Genomic DNA, 21,979 nt, shown 5'->3' on the forward strand with positions numbered 1-21,979 from the left:
TATAGAGAACATACAAATCCCTTATTTTTTAAATCAAAAATATTAAAATTAGCTGATTTAGTAAATTTTCAAACTGCTAAAATAAAGCATTAAGTTAACAATAACCTGCTACCCAAAAGTGTCATACAATACTTTTCTACAAGAGAGGAAAGACATGATCTTAGGGAAAAACTAAAATTGAAACATTTATATGCGAGAACAACAGCACAGCATTTCAGTACGTGAAATTAAATTATGGAACGGATTGAGCAAGGAACTCAAACAGTGGACTAAGATGAGCGAATTAAAATAACAATACAAGCAGTTGATGTTTGTAAAATACAAGGCAGAAGAGTCTTGAACTTGTTTTGTTATGCTTGTCTGTATGTATTATTATGTATTTATTATTATGCTGATTTTTATATTTATTGTGAAACAAATCTTAATAATTACATCATCATATTGTTACATTACCTTATCATTATTGTATGTATTAAAAATCACATATGGAATACAGGAAGTGAAAGAAGATGTGGAACGGATGGGGGGTAGGATTAAATAAGCTTTGCTTCTTCCTACTCCTTTGGGACATGTGGAACTGTGAATTGAAGTATGTGATGTATTCCACTGTAACTTGCAAGCATGTTCAAATAAAATGAAACCATTACCATAGTTTTAGATGAAAATACTAAAGATAGAAGAAGTTAAAAAGTGAATTTTTGACTGCACTGACTGCAGATGAGCTGAGACAAAATCAACAGCACCCCTTTTGGTTGCAGCCATACAACTCCATTTTTCTTCAATGTTATCAATCAACAATCACCCACCCACTCATTTTCTATGTCGCTCATTAGGGTCATGGGTAAGCTGGAGACTATCCCAGCTGACTTTGAGCAAGCGGCGACGTCAGCCAATACATCGGGCACATATACAGTATACACTACCAGTTAAAAGTTTGGAGACACTTTCCCATACAATAACATGAAAAAGTGTATCCAAACTTCTGACCAGTAGTGTAAAATTAAGAAGCCACACTTACATTCACACCTGTGGTCGATTTATAATATTTAGTTAATCGAATATGCATGTTTTATGACTGTGGGAAGCAGCTCATGCATGCGTGGGGAGAACGAGCCTAAACAAAGACTCTAACCCTCGATCTTCTAAATGAGAGGCCAACATGCTAACAACTCTCCACCATGCGGCCCCAATCAACAATCAGATACACACAATTGACAGAACTTCCAATCACATGTTGCCCATCTTCTATTCTGGGTCCTATGGTTTTGAAACGGCAACCTTTTGGTCCCAAAGGCAAGTCCTTTCAAACTGAGATATTGAAACTCGTTTAATAGTTATTGCTTGACAACACACACAGATACAGACATCATCACCTGCCTTGTCTGAATAATAGTAAGATAATGTTGTTGACTAATTAGAGAGAAATGATGTGTTCATTTGTCCATTTCTCACTGCCTCCATGAACATCCATGAGGCACTCTGCTGTTTCACTAATGAAAGTAACCACATGACGCTGGACTGCCTCAAACACTGCCGTGTTTTATCTCTATTTGAATGCCGCAGTACCATTTTTAGGGCTCACCTATGACACGCTCCCGCTTTTCTCCTTTTTGTGACCTTACTCTCAAGAATGCCACCACTCTCTCATTAAAGTGACATCCTGGGCCTATAATTGTACAGGAGCTGGTTTAACATGAAGCATGAATGCAAATATCATTTGGTAACCATGGGAACACACATGCCCATCAATATGTGAGCACTGGGATTTCCGAGGAGTGATGAGCTAGTCAGGCTGCAGCGGAAGGCTGTTGTTTTTTGGACCATGCTGGGTGTGTATTGGCTGTTGGATGACTTTCTCAGTAAGTCAGCTGCAGAATAAGCCTCATTTACAGCTTTGCATGAGGTTGATTTGCAGCCCAATAGTACAAATATGTCAACTGGAGTGGGAATAGCTCATACTGTCAGGACTTGGCTGTAAATACTTGCTTTGAGTAATGGAGAGAGGCCAATTGAAGACCCACAATGGGCCAGACTCTTTAGGATATTGGATATTAATTGCAGGAGAGAGCCAATTCAAGTGACACATTTGATGCAGCTGCATCATTTTGTAGAGCTGTCTTGATAATGTAGACATGTAAACTAGAGATGCTGCTCGATATTGGCTTTCTTGCCCACATTCGATATACCAATACTGTCCAGCACTTTATTACAGATACCGATATGAACCGATACCAATATAGGAGGCAGTTCTTTCCTCACACTAATGTCAGGTCACATGCTACTGGATGTATTTCACAAATAAAGACTGTGAAAAATAAGACAAATACTGCAATATGCAAGTTACAGTGTTCCATCGCCGTTCACCTTTCGCGGACTCGCTGTGTTCTGCATCCTTATTGGCTAAGGGAGAACCTGCCCATCGTGCTCTGGGTCCCTACTGACTAAGGGAGAACCTGCCCACTGTGTTCCGCATCCTGATTGGCTAAGGGAGAAACCGCCCATTGTCTTCTGCGTCCTGCAAACAGCTTGCAGAGACTCTGAACTCTGTATGTTTGCACGTTTTCTCCCTGTTCTGCACCCAAAAGGCACAGTAAGTATGCTAACCATCGCACAAAAGGACTTCTGGACATGCTGAAAGAAGGTAGATGTTACGCGACTGTAGGGTGACATTACGGAATAAATGAATCTTCAGTTGGATGAGGATGAGGGAAAATATGACGACAGCAACAATATCTTTTAACAAGGATAAAAAAAGGCATTTATTTTTGCATTTTGAAGCTCTACTTTGAACCTGCTTAAGCTCCAACAGTCCAAAATGCAAATTTTTTGCCATTTTTTCAACCGATCAATGTCCTACATTTAATTAAGTGAGATGGTGGCTGTTTTTTGGTGACACCTGTAAATCATTGAGTTGAGTTTGTGACGCAGTTAGGCACACAAAATAAACGATACAGAGCATAACAGACACTTTTTGTTATAGAATAATTTCTAATTCGCTTCTGCCTTGGAGCCTACGTATGTGTCTGTAAGTAATGTGTAACTATAATTATATGATACCTGTGTGGATTGAGAAATGTTGTATTTTAGACAGCAGTGTTTGATTATGACACTTAATTATGCCATTATTATGCTTGAAAATGCTTAATTTACGCAAAAAATACATGGAATTTGCTTCAATATGAAACCACAGGCTTTATTCATTTCTATATGTTTGAAATACCGTGATAGAGTGAGCAAAATGAATAAGACCAATGTGGCAAGGGATTACTAATTATTAATTAACTATCAATAATAAATGATTAACTAATGATTTTTTTTTCCTCTTTTTAAAGCATTTTTTGACTGACTTTTACTTTTACGGGGCGATTTACTCATGCATCTTCTGTTAATGTGTCGCGTTAGAGCAAGTGCCAACACAGTGCTCAGTCTTCAAACATAATACACAATGATGTCAGTCCTCCTGTGAATGCCACCCCATGTCTGTGCCATCCTGCATGCAAGTCACCTTCCAGAGAGGAACAAAGCGTCCCACCCCCACTATGCAGTAATCTCACAGCTCGTTTGAAATAACGATGTTTGGGAACTTTGAAACTTTCTCACATTCACCAAGAATGTTAATAGAAAAAGCTTAGGATTTCCTCGCTGAATGGCTTGGAACTTAGAAGAGGAAAGCAGATCATTCGCTGCTGTTGCCATGGAGACTGACATCTTGCAAATACCTCTTTAATCCTACGCCCTAGGGATTTATAATGTGTGTAAACTAAAGTCATTTTATACATACCTTCACTCACACTTTGCCAATAATTGTCAATGGCATATTGATTTGACATCTTTTCATGTGCTACAATCAGGTCTCACCTGCTCTTTCTTTGCCAGCTCCACCTCCAAAGGCTGATCGTCATCTGCTTCTCTTTTGGGCCGCACGAAAGCAGGCGGTGTGAGCTGATGGCTCTTCTCAAGATCTTCAGGCTCCACACCTTTGCCATCCCGTAACCTGGACCAGGCCTCCTGGTTGACCTTGCACTCATCCCGAGGAGCTGATGCCTGCTGGGAGGTGGACGGGCTTTCTGTCTGCCCTCCCTCCTCCTCCTCGGCATTCTTCTCCACAGGACCACTTGAGGTTTTTGCTGGCACGTCACCGTCCTCTGCTTCTCCGTCTGCCTGCTTGACAACGGCGGCACGATCTTTGAGGCCTGCCTGGAAGGCTGAGACAACAGCCGTGCACTTCTGCACCTTGTCCACTGGCTGCTTCTTTGACATGAGCACACCCATGGCTGCACACAAACAGAAAGAAATGACAAAGAACAATTGCATGAGAAAGCCTGCTGGGTGCCGACAGTAAATCCATTATCCATTCAAAACATGAACTTCTACATCATCTATGCACTATCGCAGTATGCTTTTTTATCGTTTTACTTTTGGTCATTGTGCCTATGAACAGCTGGACATTTCCCGATGTTAAGAAAAACGTATTCCCGGTGGTACCTAATTTATTTAACTAATTACATTAACACTGTTAGCCTAAGACTAGTTAAATTAGTGTTGGGCTAACAGATGTTCAGATGTGTGGTATCTTTGAGCTTCATTTACATTTTCAGTTTATTTACAAATATATGTAATTGTGTTATGTAATTTATCTGTATGTTAATAAAGTAAAAATGTGTCAGGATCTGTGTTTGTTGCTCTGCTGCCGCCCGTCTGTTATGTGTTGCAGTACACAGCCGTTCCTGCTGGGGCGCAGACACCCGTACACACCCGGAAGCTATCTCATTACCCAAAGTACTTTTGCCCCGTGCTTGGAATCATTCGGAGCCAGATAGTCCCTTCATGCACACTAGTTCTCCACGCTGCCTTCCTCGTGTAGCTCTCGCTTGTGTTGTATGCCTCCTGGTCCTTGTTTGTGTCTATTTATAGTGAGTATTTCTTCCCTGTTTCGCTGTTCCAACAGTGGTCTATCTGTTTCCAGCTAATGGTATATTTCCTGCTTGGGTTTTTCCGGCAGCTTTTTGGTATTTTTTTCTGGTAGTCCTTTATGGGAGCAGTGTTTTTTTATTTTTGGGGCTTTACCGGTGTTTATGTTTGGATTCTGTTTTTGTAAGCTATTTTTGTATTTGCATTTTCACTCTCAGGGGACTCTTTTTGTATTAGATCTTATTTTTGCCACCACATGTCATTCTCTGCTTTGGGATCCAAACCCGACTACAGACGATTCTTAACAAAAATGGGCATATTGCAGAAACGGTTTCAAATGGTGATTAATCATGATTAATTAATTTGCAAACTGTGATTAATCTGATGACAAATTTTAATCAATTGACAGCCCTAGTTAAAAGCATAAGAAAAATACTAACACATGTTTGGCGCAAAAAGATAAGATTATGCCACAACTGTGCCACTCTGTCTGCCCCTAAACTGCTTCTTTCATTTTAGGAATGAGAGAATAGCCATACTATTTATTTGAATATGTTCTATTGGCATGGGGATTATAATCACTTCATGTAATCAATGGGATTTCTTGGACCCAGCTGACAGCTGATTGATAGTTAACACAATGAGGCAGACGGGGCTTGACACTGTTGATTCGGTCTCAACTAGTTTGTGATTTAAAGAAAAACAAGATGTCGGCAATGTGGAGTTAAGCTATATTTACACTACAGCAAAGAGCAAAGGTGTGAATTTACGTATAAATTCCGACTTACGCTCAACCTTAACTCAACTGTCATCACAGTCAGGAATGGAACACATTTGAGATCCCTTCCTGTGAACAAATGTTAGTATTCTACTTGATAATGTTCCTAGATATAGTCTTCGAGATTACTGCCTTTGGCAAAATAAAATGTAGAATAAATTAAGCTTAAAGTATCCTTTGCAGTGCTTGCCATTTCACAAATTATCCCTTCAACAACTCCAACATTGAGCTTTGATAATTATGCCCAGTTCTCTGTCATCATTTTCCAAACCAACCTCTATAATGTAATAGTTCTGCAATGATGACTAAAACCAACTCTGTTGTTAATTCACACATGCTTCCAAAGGTGCAACAAAGCGGCGCCTGCAAATCGTCAAGGGGGCCTTAATTTAATTGCAATTGATGTGTTCCCTCCCTCAGCTCATTTCCAATTGACCAGGGAGTGACTTTCGTCCCAAATGCTTCCATATTTAACCTGTAGGTCAGAACTGGTACATTAACTTCCCTGATGAAGTCAGCTATTTAATCAGAGTAAAGAAAATACAGGCATAGAAGAGAGAAACATCCAGGGAACTGGCAGAATACTCATACACAGCACCTATCCCCACAGGTAAATATTTACATTTACAATGTCAATTAATTAAAATATATTAGTGTATCCATAGCTGCATGGTGGCCGAGTGGTTAGCATGTTGGCCATACAGTCAGGAGATCGAGAGGACCTGGGTTTAAATCTCCACTTGGGCTTCTTTGTGTGGCGTTTGCCTCGTTTCTCCGGGTACTCTGGTTTCCTCCCACATTCCAAAAACATGCATGTTAGGTTAATTGGAGACTCTAAATTGTCCATAGGTATGAATGTGAGTGTGAATGGTTGTTTGTCTATATGTGCCCTGCGATTGGTTGGTGACCAGTCCAGGGAATACCCCGCCTTTCGCCCATAAGTCCGCTGGGCTCCAGCGTACCCCCGCGACCCTAATGAGGATAAGCGGCATAGAAAATGGATGGATGGTTAATGTATCCATAAATATTCACCAACTTTAAATTGATTGACCTAATTCAGCAGACATCCAGCCAGTTGGTGCCTGCAGTGTCACAGTTAGTGAAGTGGAGTACAGTGTCAAGTACTTGTAGTATAAAAATACCTAGAGTATGTTTGGGAAGTTCAGTGTCTGGTTCATCTGTTTTCCTGCTACAATTGCAATATGAAGACAAAAGAACATTCCAAACAATTCAGAGAAAAGACAGGAGATGGCTGAAAGAACATTTCCCACTCACTGACCTGACCTGAAGGGGGTGAATACTTGATGTATGTTTAATTAATTTGTAATTATTAATTTATTAAATTTTGGGGGGGAAATTCTTGTCAAAAAAGCAAAATTAGATTCACCGTGATTTTAATTCATTTAGAAGCAGTAAAATCCTGAAGGGGGTGAATACTTTTTGCAAAGCACTGTAACTAATTCCTGCCATCCTTGGTGGTTTCAATCTTGCTTAGAGGTCAGAATTGTTTGATTTGTTAAATACATTAATTATTTTGCCAAATATTTTTTTTTTATTTTGGAAAATCTTGAATGAACATCATTCAGAAATGAAACCTAAATAATACATAGCCTGATATATTAACACCAGTGTCGAACCTGAGCATTCTTTTCTGTGGCAGCATTTTGATTGCCTCTCGTTAGATTGAACGTGTTGTGAGGGTCAAGGGCCATCTGATTATTAATGCATACATTCTTTCCGGGGTTGTTGGATGTCTATAATTTGCATATTAATTTAGAGTGTGCGACATTTATCAACGTATCATACTGGAACCAAACGGCCTGCCCTTACAAGTGGGAGCTTACAAATTGTAACTGTATTATTAAAACTGATGTCCGGATCTTGTTGACCCTGACCCAGTCACATGAAAATGGATGTCTTTTCAGGTAGATGTGATTATATAATTATGTTTAGTGAAGTGTTCCCAGTTCTACTTCTGTGAGACCATAAATTCCCTGATTGAACAAAAAGGCGCCATCATGGATTCAAGTTGATTACATGTACTTACGGGACATGTTGAAATTCAATCCCATCCATCCTCACTCCACATAAGTGCTTGTATGAAATTCTATCTCATCTATCACGAGTGAAATGGAAGCCATTCTCGCTCCCTTCTTCCCGGGCTACTCTAATAGCCTGCAAGATCCTTATTCAGTCCCAGGCTGCCTGAGCTCTTATGCTTCATAGACTATACGTAGTGGGCATTACACTCACCTGGATCAAAAACTTATCTGTAAGGGTGTCCGTCCCTCAGGTTTCATCCCAGAAAGTCATACAAAACTACTCCACAATGATGCCTCAAATGTAGGTGACTATCAGAGAATATAAAACAGCTATTATTTGGAACTATTTGTCTGAAACAGCTAACAGTGACAGTAAAATTTGCCATACTCATCTGGATCGGCACCAAAATTGTACATGTTCTTCATTGGGCCACCCTTTTAAAAAGTGTGACAGTTATGTTCTGTTTTTGTTTTTTCAGACTTGCCGACCAATCCATAATCCTGCTGACAAAAAAAAAAAGAGGACCAAAAAACTAACCCCTAATCCTGCTACAGAATGAACTAATGAACAAAACAATGGTCCGACCCGTAATCCCGCCAACCACAGAGCCAAAGCACAGACCAACCAACCTGCAATTATGCTAACAAACCAAACAAACCCCTCAAACCAGTGAATGGATGGAAAGACCAATGTTCATTGCTCTCTTTGGTAAAATTACATGTAGTAGCCATAAACATGGCAAAATTTGCTATGAAAATAGCAGCTAAAAGACAATTAGAAATGAAAACGGTGGCGAAATATTCTCTTGCATTCTTAACCAACCAACAGACGGGGTTGAAAGCGTTGCGTCTGGGGGTAAGGGTTAATCATTTTCAAAATGGCTCTAAAACATTCATCTACTTTACTGTCTAACCACAGGTCGTGTGCCTTCCTTTGCTTGAGCCCAAACTGCCTGCCAAGTCACACATAATGGTGTGCAACACACAGCTTGTCACACTCAAGGAGAGTCATTCCCTAAAGAGGTCAGTCTTCACAGTTACGATGCACTCCAGCAAACTAATAAATGACAATGACGTGCTGAGAGTTAAAACACAGATTGGAGCCCCCAGGAACGGTGAGCCATGAGATGTGACACGTTCAGGAATTCCTGAGCCTAACATCCTTGAAACACGAAATTTGCGTTATTTGTAATGTGTTGGTAAATGAACAAATATATATTGTTTTTGTCCCCACAACGTGTAAATAATATGTTGTAAAATGACAAATACATCTTTCTGCACATTCTTCCGTAACAATGGGGAAAGATGAAATTGTCTAAAAGTAGGGATGCTTCGAGCGATCAGCCTTCCGTGGAAAAGTACGTGATTGGTCTCTAGACCACCAATGCGTTTCAATGCCGATCACAAAAAACAATCATCTGTGGCTCGTACAACTGCAGTCTGCAGCTTGTAGAGAACCCTGTGTGCAGTGTAGTATCATGCTCTAATGTCTTGGGTAGTGTCTCTATCCCCCTTTCTCCACGGAGGCGTGCGGCAGCAAGCCCAAACAAACATGTCTGCTGTGTGGAACTAATATGCCATTTGTGAGAGTGATGCAAAGTTTGCATCTTGCAACACATGCCATGAAAACTATCTCGCGAGGGTAGCGCATTAAATAGCTTTAATTTACTAAGGCATTTGAAGAACAACACTTGACGGTTTATGCTGATTTTTCGAGGCTCACGGTGTGCCGCAACCAACGCCTGTAAGTTCCCTTGAAAAAGCAAGTAAATTATGTTTTTGGAAATCTGCGCCTCATGAAAAAAACTAATCCTATTGGGCTCCCCATGTTTATTGTTGAATAATTACTTTTTGTTTGGGCGCCCCTGGAAGTCAGGGACCCTTGGAATTGTCCTAACTTTTCTCCCCAGTATGACGCCTGTGGCCAAGAGCACTCATCCATAAATAAATTGAAAAATTTACAGTTAATGTGATCGATATCGGCTGATCTCACTCATGGGTGATTGGTATCGGAGTCAGCAGCATAAAACCCTGATCCGAGCACCCCTACTTAAAACAGATCTAAATGGTTGTACTGTTAATTAGCGCCACATACTAGTCGAGTTGCTTTCTATTCGTTACTGATTGGCAAGGAGCAAAGGTGATTGAAAATGGAGCCTTGCCTTCTGGTTAGTTGACAAAAAAATGCACACTGGTTCGTGCATCTTGGTTCGGATGTCATCCAATCAATAGGGTCCTTGTTCTGACAAAGCCAAACAATCCCTTGAAGTCAATAAGTTGATGTGACAGCACGCAGTGTTTAAATTTGACTGTCAACCTCAGACACCTTGACTGCAATTCCCAAACGTTTCAGAAAAACATCTTAAAAAGTGGGCCGAGGACAAGCCCTGTCAACAATGTACCTATCTTATTTGGGATCTGATAGCGATAGCTCAATATTGACTTTCTTACCAATATATCCAATATTGTCCAGCACCTGATACTGATATTGGCAGCAGCTCTTCCCTCACTCTTGAGTAATGAACACATTATGCTTCTTCTACTGGATGCACTTCTCAAACATAGTTTGTGCAAAATAAAACAAATATGCAATATGCAATACAAGTTAGGGGCCAAAAAAACGCTGCAGGCGAGTGAGGGAGTCTTCCTGAGGTGTGAAGTATTGAAGGAAGATGCCTTACTTCCCCCTCGCATAACCAGTGCTTTGTCATGTTCCGCATGACAGGTGAGACATTAGATTTAGTTTTCCTGAGTTTTCAGGTTGTTTTCTGTTCGGCCCAATGGGCAGCTGCTTTAAGGTTGCTTCAAAGCGCGTGCAGCGATACCTGTTCTCATTAGTAGTGTGTGTTTTTTGTGTCAATGAATAAAATCCTTACATTTATTGATGCAATAATAACTGGACAACTTGTTTTTCCAGTCTTTCAGAAACGGCCGAAGGTTTGCTAACTTTTTTTTCACTCTCTGCACACGTTGGTATAAAATTCTCAACATATTGCAATTTACGGTGTAAACACACTCATACAACCTGAGTCACACACGCACACAGCCGCAGCAGCATGCTCTGCTAAAGTAAGCTATCCTAACCAGCTTTCACTCACGCTCGGTGACGAGTAAGAGATGAGTTTCCAGGTTTTTTCGCCATCGTTTCAGGTGGCCACTTCAACATGTTGTTTAATTCGGGAGGGGCGGGCCCGTGTTTGTGAAGCGATGCCGCCATGGATGAGCGGTCTGCTCATCCACACAAACATTGCTTTTCCTCATGATGACAACAATTCATTCACAGTATGTCAATTTCAGCAAGATTCCGCGTTTAACAGTAGGTTCTGTTTTTATTGGCCAATTATGCAATTCCGTTAATGCGGAAAATTATAGTGCCCTAATCATTGGACATCGCTAGTATTTGACATTTTGAAACCTATCTTGGCTATCCAGTATTATGCATCCTTTATAATCAGTATAGTTCTTGCTTTGAATTACAATCCCTGAAAGGTCTGGAGGACAGATTGAAAGTTGTGGATGGTGGAGCGCATGTACTGATTTAAATGTTGCCCTCAGCTATTGTGGCCATCTTGTGTTTTATCATTAAAAATCATTATGGTTCCTGCTCAGTCACTGGGAACGGAACATTTTCTGTGATAGTGACTCTATGGCGATCGCTTTGCAGGGACTACACATATCAAAACCCTCAAAGGTTGTCAAGTTTTATGACTTCTTGTGTGTAAAGCAACTTGAGCCTAGTAAAGGATCACAGGGCTTCAAAAGGCCAAAGGCCAAAATTTGGTCAGTGGTTATGTAATGTAAAACATTGTGAATAAGGCAAGGTAGGCCAATTCTCGCATACGTGATTCACCAATAAATACATTCGCAATAAACACACACAGTCACTAAGTATACATGCAGTCAATATTCAAGTCGAGGTCAACCAAAAAATCCGCGGACAACGTCTCGAGGCACAGAAAACGTAATTTCTGCTTCTACTTCCTGTATCATGCGCAGAACACAAATTAATGTTCCTTTTGATATCCCGATAGGCGTGTACATGACCCAGTTTTCGGGTTAGAAAAGGAGAAACCCAGGGGTAATATTCAGGTTTTTAAAAACCGGAATATGAGCATATTCTGGTTTTTCCAAAGGGTTGTTGGTGTTGACATGGCTGTGCGCAGCCGGGTCATTGCTAATATTGCGGCTACGATAGGGTTATTTGAGTGCATGTAAACGTACTCACTGGTAATTATAAGGACTTCCATTCAAGGCATATTTTCACACAGGGTGGGAGCAGCCTTGGCAACACTACTAGAGAGAGACAATAGAGATGCTTGCAAGGAGCAGCTTGTCCACAACCTCCTCTTTCCCGAGAGAAATAGAAAAATGCATGTTTAAACACATCATGTAACACTTAAAAAACTGTTTTGGTTGCAATATTGGTTTTTATGACTCAGACTGCCAATGAGAAAGCTTTGCAGATAAACAAGTTCAAGGTATTGGAAAAAATAAACTGTCTTATTAAGGTAAGCTAAGTAAACACGTTTGACATATAGTGGGTGTAAATGACAAAATAACAATAAACCGAGGTGCAAAATAAGAAAAGCAAGCGAGACAATTTCTTGTTAGGGAAAGAAACACTATAGCAATAGTACTTGAAGATAAAGGCAAGAGCGAGAGAGATTTGGAAGACCGACAGAGATTTGTATTCTCCACACACTACAGGAAGGAGAGCTGATGATGGAAGTATCTGCTGAACAAACAAAGGACCTTGTCATTTCCAGGTTAACTTCTGAATATTAAACAGGACTTTATGTTTGGTTCTGTTTTTGTTTTTTTTCTACCGTCGTGGAAAGTGGATTCTGACACAATTGGGTCACTGCCTCCTTTTTAGTACTTTAGTTTACATACTTTAGTTTAAAAGAGTTCAGTAACCTCCCAGTTTGTCACCTCTAAAGCGTGACATGCTAAAGCATTCTCAATGTGTCAAAGCATGCTCAGTTGTCAATACTCAGTGTGCCTGGCTGACAGCAAGTTTGTGTGGCTCGATTACTCCATGCATTTTCTACTTTTCTCTCCACGGTGCCATTCTGGCTCATAGTTACGGCAAATATATTTTGATTAGCATCTAAATGTGTTCAGTATAGCGATAAATATCTCAACTAAGATTGATATTTGATTTGAGTTTCTTACTTTGACAATTTAAACCACTTCAATACTTGCTCAAAGTACAGTCATGCCTTGTGAATTTCCACAGAGTAGGAATCCGTATTTATAAATACAATATTTTCGTAGTTAGACCATAGAAAACCTGTTTACGACCTTCTAAATACAGTCTTTAAAGGGTCCCTGACATGATTCATCATTATAGCAGAGTAAACAAATGGTTCTTGAGGTAGTTTGTCGACTTGGTTCAATATATTTTTCTTCAAAACAGTAGTTGTGTCAAAAATGTTGTGTTGCTGCTGGATGTTCATAGTATCCGAGTGAAAGTGTAAGTGCAGAGAACGAGAGATGGAACCCCACATCGAGTTCTGTCCTTTGCAGTGATCATTTCACTAATGACTTCTTCAAAGCAACACCAAGAAGCATTTGGCTTGAAAAAGGCTGTTATTCCGCCAATCCGCAAAACAAGGAAGAATGACCACTGTGTCAAAGTTGCCACAGAAGCGAGTAAGTCATGTCTTGTTTACATAATGTCTTCTAAATGCCATTCCACCATAGCGACAAGGCTGCAAAGCATTGTACGTTTTATATAAACATATTTTCACAGCGATATACTGTGGGGGACGGGGGCTGCCGGCTGGCGAAAATTTTTCTACATGCAGCCACATATACAATCAAACTTCAAAGGCTATAAAAACACCTTTACGCCCATTAAGGAACCAATTTAAAACAATAATTGATGGACCATTCTGTGTTTTGAAGGCAACCAATCTTCATCTCCATGTCTCCATGGCTTATGTCCACGTTGTGCAAGTTCTCTATTTCATCTCAAAATGTTTCTCCCTTCTTTTCTCCTCCAAAACCATTGACATATCACCAAATCTTGGCTATAATCACTGTAAACATCCTCTGTCTCCAACACTACGATGTTTGTGTAGCTGAGTGATAATACTCCAATGATGTCACATCCGGCATTGAGGCTGAACTGCGAGAGCTAGTTCCTCATGGGTGGCGCAATGAATTTTGCGACTTTTTGGCTTTTAAAAATTAAAAAATGTAGAACATGATTACAAACAATATAAAACATATTTAAGCCAAGTTGATGAATCATGTCAGGGACCTTTGAACATTATTAGAGCCCTTTAGACATGAAAGAACACATCTATAGTCACCTGTACACTCGTATTACCCACTATAGTGAACATAATAAGAGAAAATAAGCCATCTAAGACATAAGTAGGAGTCATACTGGTGTGTGTTGCTGTAAATGCGTTTCGCTGGCACGGACGGTGAGTGACATCGGGGATTCAGAGTTGAGTCTGAATACCTTTTATTGTATTTTGGTTCGTTTAGCCATGTTTATGCTTGAAAATGCTTAATTTAGGCTAAAAAAAGATATCTTTTGCTTATTATATGCATAGTTTAGAACGTATTCAACCACAAAACAGCATGGTTTTTAATTCATATATTTTTGAAAAACCATGATCCGTGAGTGAAGCTGTGAAATTCTAAGCGCAAAGTGGCCTCAGCAGAGATCTCCGCTCTATTGGGTGCTATTCTTGTTTATTTTTGCTCAAAATTAGCACTAATTATCAACACCTCATTGACACTGAGTAGCTCACAGACTGGATTTACGCACTTGTGTAGTTTGGAAGTGAGATTATTTCTGAGAACAGATGCTAGCACGGACACAAAAATGTAACCCCATGGTGGCGCCATAACTAATTATAATGCGTTTCTACAGTGACATGGCTAATAAGGTTAGGAGTCTTTTAAACTCTCTCTTCAAAAAATATATCAGGAAGAAGGCATATGTCTGTTAAGCTTGACACTGATTGCACTCCTCCAATGTTCTCTTCTACATCCCAGATGCCTTTTGAATGATTTACATGCCCCGGGTTAAAAAAAGGTCCAGACTAAGGGAAGTAAAGACACTCAAAGCAGATCGGTCCTGACATACACTGCCTGAGGAGTATTATTTTCAAAACTTCATTCAGAATATTGATTTACCGTGACACTGGATCAACACGCCTTGAAAATGAGAAGAAAAGGGCGAAAGTATGTTCGGTCTTTTCGCTGAGAAACCTTCAAAAAGTCAAGCTGAAAAGTACAAGTGTGAAGGTGGGGGTTCAATACAATCATGCACTTGAGTTCTGTCTTGTTTGAATGAAATATTGATAAATTCAGAAGGGAGGTGAGACCAAAGCACTCTTAAAATCCTTTTCATTTATTTTTCTGCTCCCCTGAGAAATCTTTTTGTGGTCTCTCCCCTCTCTAACTTAACAGTATTACAGCTTGTTGAAGGGTTTGCATATTATGATTCAACAGGAAATGAAATTTGAAGCTAAATTTGATTTTTTTCATTAAGTAGCGGTGTGGTGCAAACCCACAAGGCACATTAAGGTCCATGTTACTGCCAACCTCCTGTCAATCATACACAGGGAAGTTACTGGAATCAGCTCTTCTAATAGACAACAGTACCACCAGGGAAATAACCATAGAGAGGAAAGGTAGCAATGAGATAAAAAGAAGCTACAGTACGTACGCTACAACCATAATAAACCCATCAAAGTGGTTCTGTAAGATTCTGTATTGCCACTTTCCAGTCATGAGCATGTATAGTTTTGCATTTTATGTGAAACGCAAATATAGCTTGAAAGTAATGCAACATAGAGATGTCCGATATTGACTTTCTTACCGATATCCAATATACCGATATAGTCTCTTCCCTCAAACTGTAATGGCGTGTAATGAGCACATTATGCTTCTTTTTTCATTGCAGTACCACCGCTTGCTTATCATTGTTGTGCTGCATAGCGTTGTGTGTGACTCAGAGTGATTTTCCTGAGATGTGATATTAGATTGATGGAAGACGCCTACTATCCCGCTCACGTTACCAGTGCTTTGCAATTATTTACAATCCAAAGGCAAAACAATTCCAGACCACGAGCATTTTGACCTAGCAAGCATGCTGCTCTGTGGAGCACCGTGCAGTCTCACTCATGTGCTGATGTTATGTTTGAGCACAGTTTTTTTGTGTGTGTGTGTGTGTTTGATCTTTTGTTTGGTTTTGGCAGGAAGCAGCTAATTGGCTCCACCCTTTCTGGAGCCTATAAATGAGAGAGTGCAGGTGTGCTTTGCTTGTTCACTCGGCTCTCTACTCACTGCGGTTGATTGCTGATGGTCAACTTCATAGCAAAAAATACTCAAAATAATGTTGACACACAAATGAGCATTGATCCCTTTTCTATGCCGCTTCTCCTCATTAGGGTCGTGGGGGTACGCTGGAGCCTATCCCAGCTGACTTCGGGCGACAGCCAATCGCAGGGCACATATAGACAAACAACCATTCACACCTATGGACAATTTAGAGTCTCCAATTAACCTAACATGCATGTTTTTGGAATGTGGGAGGAAACCGGAGTACCCGGAGAAAACCCACGCACGCACGGGGAGAACATGCAAACTCCACACAGAAATTCCGAGCGAAGATTCGTTCCCGGTCTTCAGTCTTCCCGATCTCCTGACTGTGACTATGTGGCCAACATGCTAACCACTAGACCACCGTGCGGCCCTGACACTCAACTTTACCAACCACATGTTGACAACCGTAAGTAAAGAATGCAATGTTTTGAACAGTTTGCCAATAAAGGTATATTCTCAGTCAGTTGAGTCAATTTTGCTACATTGCTACACATAGTCACAATAAATATTGATTGTATTTTTGTACATTTATGAGAGATGTCAAAAACAAATCATAATAACAGATTTGCAGACGTGTGGTAAATTTTAGCTTGACTTTAATTTTCAGTTCATTTGGAGCTGTTAATACAAACAAATATATACCATCGTGTCCTGTCATTCATCTTTCTGTTAATAAAATACTGTAAAAATCAGAATATTTCAGACAAATGGTGATTAATCACTATTAATTAATTGGATTAAATTTGATTAAATTGACTGAAATTGAATCATTTAATCAATTTTTTTTTTTTTTTTTTTAGAATTGTGTACCTGTATACTGTATATGTGTATATGTGCATACTTGTGTAGGTGCAGATGTAAGTGTATATATGTATGCGCGTGTTTGTATGTACACACATGTATGTATTAGCAACTGATGTGCTACGAAGAAGGGGTAGGATTAAATAAGCTCTGCTTCTTCCTACTCCTTTTCGGACATATGCATGTTCGAAATAAATTAAACCAAACCAAACCAAACCAAATTTACACATATGCCGCACACATAAAAGTTATCAGCATTGCAATAAATGCACACATCCGTTTATGTTTGCAGTGTTGTATCAGTTAAATAATAGTATTTTATGACAAACTTGCTAGGAAAGCGTTAATATCTTTAATTGATGAATAAGCTCTTCCTCAAACACCATAATTATGCCAAATACTGTTTTCGTAGAGTGGATGACGTGCTAAATTGGGATGGTGCTTCCATTTTTAGAGGTTTCCCACATGATTCTTGTGCGAATACATGATGACAGTTACATGTGAACGTTTTGATGTGCCACGTAACAAAGTGTTGTACAAGGTCAACTTTGCCATGTTTCAACTGGGAATCATCCACTCGAGCAAGGTATTCTATTTTCTGAAATGTTTTATTGTGACTATGACTTCAGAAATGCAGAGTTGGACTTCATTGTGTCCCCCCCCCGACCTCCAAAGTACACTAACTTACCGCATCATGCTAATTATTGAGTGGTTTCTGGAGGTCTCTAGAGTAACAAAAGCACTACCTTTGAATGTGACCGTACAGCCTGTTTGCTGTCTTAGCATTGATCAGCCATTAGTAGTCTTGACATGTTCTGTTTGCACAAACTGAGTTTTTTCACGAGGAAAAGGACAAAATAAAGACAAAAAAAGAAGTTAAAGACTAGACTAGACTAGACTAGACTAGACTACTAGTCTACAAAGACTACTCAGCTCAGTTCGATCTACTGAATTATCAAAACACACACTGTTTTGCATGAAAGCATTTTTCTTTTTATAAAAGGCATGAAAAACCTACAACAACAACCAACTTTATTCATGGTACGGACTGGTGCCCTGACTTCCTGGTACTTCCTGGACCCCCTTTCCCAAAGCTGTTGGATGTCACTGGTATGTCCTGATTAGAATCCCAACCAGCACTCCCTTTCATTGCTTGCCTCAAGAGGGAGGGGCGGGGGGATTTTTTTTTCAATGGAATCCCCACAAAGCGTAGTTCTTCATGGGAAAGAATCCGCCCCCTTTAGCCACAGAACTGACCTACGGACCAGGGATGCGGAGCCCTGGAACTAATTACACTAATGAGTTTAGCCGGAGACTTCCATCGAGTGAGCGAGTGGAATCACTCTCAAACATTTAAAACACGCAGACGTACGTGCATTCGTACATGCAGCGCTTAATGAATCGAATTAAAGATGCTTACAGATGGTTTTGAGAAATATGCATTCCATATAACCTACAGGTTGGTGAAAACATTCAAAAAAGCTGTTGCTCACAGAAAAACATGCATGAATGATGGAGGAATTTCAGTCTTAATGCATGCGTAGACTAAGAGACATCATATTGGCATGCAGGCGCTGCCAGAGCAGAGAAATGTGTGTGCCAGCTCGCAGAGAGTCGAACAATACGCAGCGGAGAGGCGGCTTAGACTGCAGGGATCTGTCACACGCTGAGGAGCCGGATTCAGTCCAGTGTTTGTGGCAAAATTGGCTCATTTGTGCACCAGTGTGGGCAAAAAGATAACACACGAACAAAGACTGATGAAAAAGTAAACAAGGCGGTTTGAGATGGAACCAAACTGTTTCAACAACTCTCAACGATACAGCCTTTGTACAATTTAGTTTAGGGCTGTCCAAAGTGCGGCCTATTTGCTGTTTTATTTCACCGGAGAAATAAAATTAAACACACAAAAAACAGAAAAAGCTGAAATGCTGATACTGGTAACTCCAACATATCAATATCACGATAAATTGGGCAGCGATACCTTCATAACAATAAATGCACGATAAATCCTCGACCACTATATAATGAAAATAATTGCAGGAAATGCAAATTAACTGCAACTCCTTCATTTATTGACCAACTGGCACACATTACTGTCAATAAAATATAACGCACGTAATGGGACGCACCTATTCCGCCTATAAAGCCTTCTGAAAAAACCTCCAAAAAGCGCCAACAACGCTCCATTTCCATCTACGACAGTTTTCATACTGACTTTGCATTTCGTCTTCTTTCGCTCAACATCATCTTTGCGGAACCCAAAATAAATCTCCGTGGGACTGCGGTCCACAAATATGAAAGTATGGTACACACCCTGGCCTACGACATCCTGTACACACACATGCTAAGCTAACATGACTGACATCACGTCTCATGCAATTACATTACCAATGGCCACTTATCACACTGCACAAGAAGAACAGCGTTGATATCAACCCAACTTACCACCACCACGTCAGGTAAGATATTCCAATAATAATAATATCATTTATAAATATAATGACTTTTTTCTAACAATTCTATTCAATTCCAGACATTCCATTGTCATGTTATTTGCCTATATGCGTGTGGCATGTTGGCTTTCGAAACTGGATAGATAACCATCATCAAAATGATCATTTACACAATAAAAAGAGGAATTCACATGTTCTCGTAGCCACGTGACCATCTATTCTTGACATCAAGCAAAGCGTGGAATCCTTAAACTGCTACCAACAGCAACCTAATCATGGTTTCCCGTAGAGACGCTGTTGTTCTTTATTTGTGAATTGTCAGTTTTGCATAATTGGCCATGATGTTTTTGTTTTTTTAAAGGCTTTAAAAATCCATATATTTAAAGCAAAGTATTTGTGTTAGTAGTTTTTAGTATCATTCGGAGCGGCGGGAAAGCAGTATAGTACGTCACAGAGAGCAGTCATCTTTCCAGCAGCGCTCCAGTATCCAAGTGATAACGTAGCCAGTTAGCCACGTCCGCGAGCGCAGCTCGTACGGATGAGTGTCATCGCGCGTCGACGCAAGTTGCCCATGTGAGCCAAGAAAAGTTGTAGGAGACTTGTGGATTTATATGGAGATGCGCCAAAGTGTTACTCTACTTTGATTCACTTTGTATGGACTTATTTCAGGAGCGAAATGCGAATGAAAGGGTTGAAAAACCTAGTCAGCACACACAGTCAAAACAGATAAAAAAGACTTTTATTTAACTTTTTTATTAAGACACCAAATTTACCGACATGGGCAAAATGACGTCGGTTATCGTGGTAAATTTCGGTAACGGTAAGTTTTTAGTGTATCGCTCAGGCCTATTAGTAACTAATAATAACACAAATATACATTTAAGTACATTATTTTTTATTTTTACAAAATGTAAAAATGTATGTATAAAAGTAGCATATAGCTGCCTCCCCGCATCCTTTTTTTTTCAGTATGTTTTTGGACATCCTTGACTTAGAAGGTCATGCCTCCTAAAAATAAACATGCAGCGACTCTATAACTCTCAGGTGCACCATGTAATTTCTACTTACGTGGGTGCAAAGCCAAACAATCCACACCCAAGTGCATGCTGACCTAAATATGCTTCACGCCATCTCTAAAGAGGCTTTATGCACTCTAAGAAATAATAATGCTTTTGCTCCCTTGACTTTGAACAGCTTGCTAGCACGCCTGCACTATTTCTGTGCGCCTAAATCCACCTTGCAGTGCAATCATGATAATATCTCCAAAAAACTGCCATGTGGCCCAGTTTCCCCAAGGAGGGGATCAGGCTCTGCCTCAGAATGTCACCATCTACGTTGGAATTCATGTTTCCCTGAATGAACCGCGGCTTCCCAGCATTCATGCAGCCACCACCACCACCTGACCAGGCACAATTATCTTGGCAGCTACAATGTATTTAGACAAGAATGGCTGTGTGTCGAGTCATTAATAAAAATCAACACTGTGATACAAGCCATACACTGACTTATCTAAAGTATATCTAAGTTTCATTTTTATAGTATTGCTCCTTAAGAAACCGTCGCTCTATTAGTGTAGATTGGACCTCCATTGACTAGCTAGTAAACATTGTTGTATGTGTGACATCTCTACACTGCAACTATCACCCTGTATTAGTGTGTGTTATGTAACATGTGGAAAAAGGTGTGTGGGAGAGCTTGAGGAATCCCGTCGGACTCACCGTTGAAGGGGAAAAGGCTGACGTTCAATTTGGACTTAATCTCCTCGGTGTCCTCAAGCTGGGCCGTCCAGCATGGTAGGACTTTGGCTCGGATGAAGTCAGCGCGCCTCAATGGCAGACTTTGCTACTCCTTTCTTCTTTCGTCCCTCCCCGAGAGGGATAATTTACAGTCAGAAGCGGCGTGGACAGCTCCAGTGCTGAAATGTAGTTGGCTTCCTTTCGTGGGCTGCTTCCTCCTGTGTGCCTGTGAGCGGCCACGCAGAGCGGCGCCACTCGCGTCAAGAGGAGAGACCTTGGCGCTGCTGACTCACACGCAGCCAATCAACTTGCACCGCCGATTTATGAGCGTCAGCATCCTCACCCTCCCCTCCTCTCTCCAGTCGAATGACCACTGAGGTTCATAAACTTGGGGGAGCCCCGCCCCTCCAGGGCTTCACTGTGACTTCGACACGCTAAAGACTCGGGGTGGTCAGATCGATCCAATATCGACACCAAAATAGTATCACATCGGATTGATACTTGAGTGATGAGGTTATGTTGGTTATCACAAATATCTACATTGTTGATGTTGTTGTATGTCACGGGTGTCCGAACTTTTCCCACTGAGGGTCACATACTGAAAATGAAAAGATGCCACTTTGATATCGTGTAACCCAACACGTGCAGCTATGCAGGAGTTATGTGTATTTCAAGAAAAACAAACCTTAGCTTTGTCATATCGGCGATATTAATGGTATTAGTTTGAACCGTGGTCCTCGCTATTTTGTTTCCCATTTTTTCTGTAATTACAGCATGATTTTGTTTTGTTTGTTTATCGTAATATTACGACTTTTAAAAAATAAAATATTTTCTCTTTAATATTTCAACTCTACGCTACTAAAGTGAGATTATTTTTCCTCATAAGATTGCGACTTTTTTTCTCGT

At 40.3% G+C, this 21,979-nt stretch overlaps 1 protein-coding gene across 2 annotated transcripts in view; it reads right to left on the reverse strand.

The window, feature by feature from the left end:
- The window catches only part of phf24 (PHD finger protein 24), a 42,795-nt gene extending 21,368 nt beyond the window's left edge, over positions 1 to 21,427 (reverse strand). The window contains exons 1-2 of one of the 2 annotated variants that reach the window (XM_054756700.1): positions 21,056 to 21,427; positions 3,859 to 4,274 (exon numbers count right to left, since the gene is read on the reverse strand). In XM_054756700.1, the coding sequence (XP_054612675.1) occupies positions 3,859 to 4,272 (414 nt within the window). In that variant the 5' untranslated portion in view covers positions 4,273 to 4,274; positions 21,056 to 21,427. The remainder of the gene's footprint in view (positions 1 to 3,858; positions 4,275 to 21,055) is intronic. The other variant, XM_054756699.1, reaches the window with a different exon arrangement.
- Positions 21,428 to 21,979: the final 552 nt, after the last annotated feature.

The sequence above is a fragment of the Dunckerocampus dactyliophorus genome, chromosome 17 (assembly GCF_027744805.1).
Source record: "Dunckerocampus dactyliophorus isolate RoL2022-P2 chromosome 17, RoL_Ddac_1.1, whole genome shotgun sequence".
NCBI lineage: Eukaryota > Metazoa > Chordata > Actinopteri > Syngnathiformes > Syngnathidae > Dunckerocampus > Dunckerocampus dactyliophorus.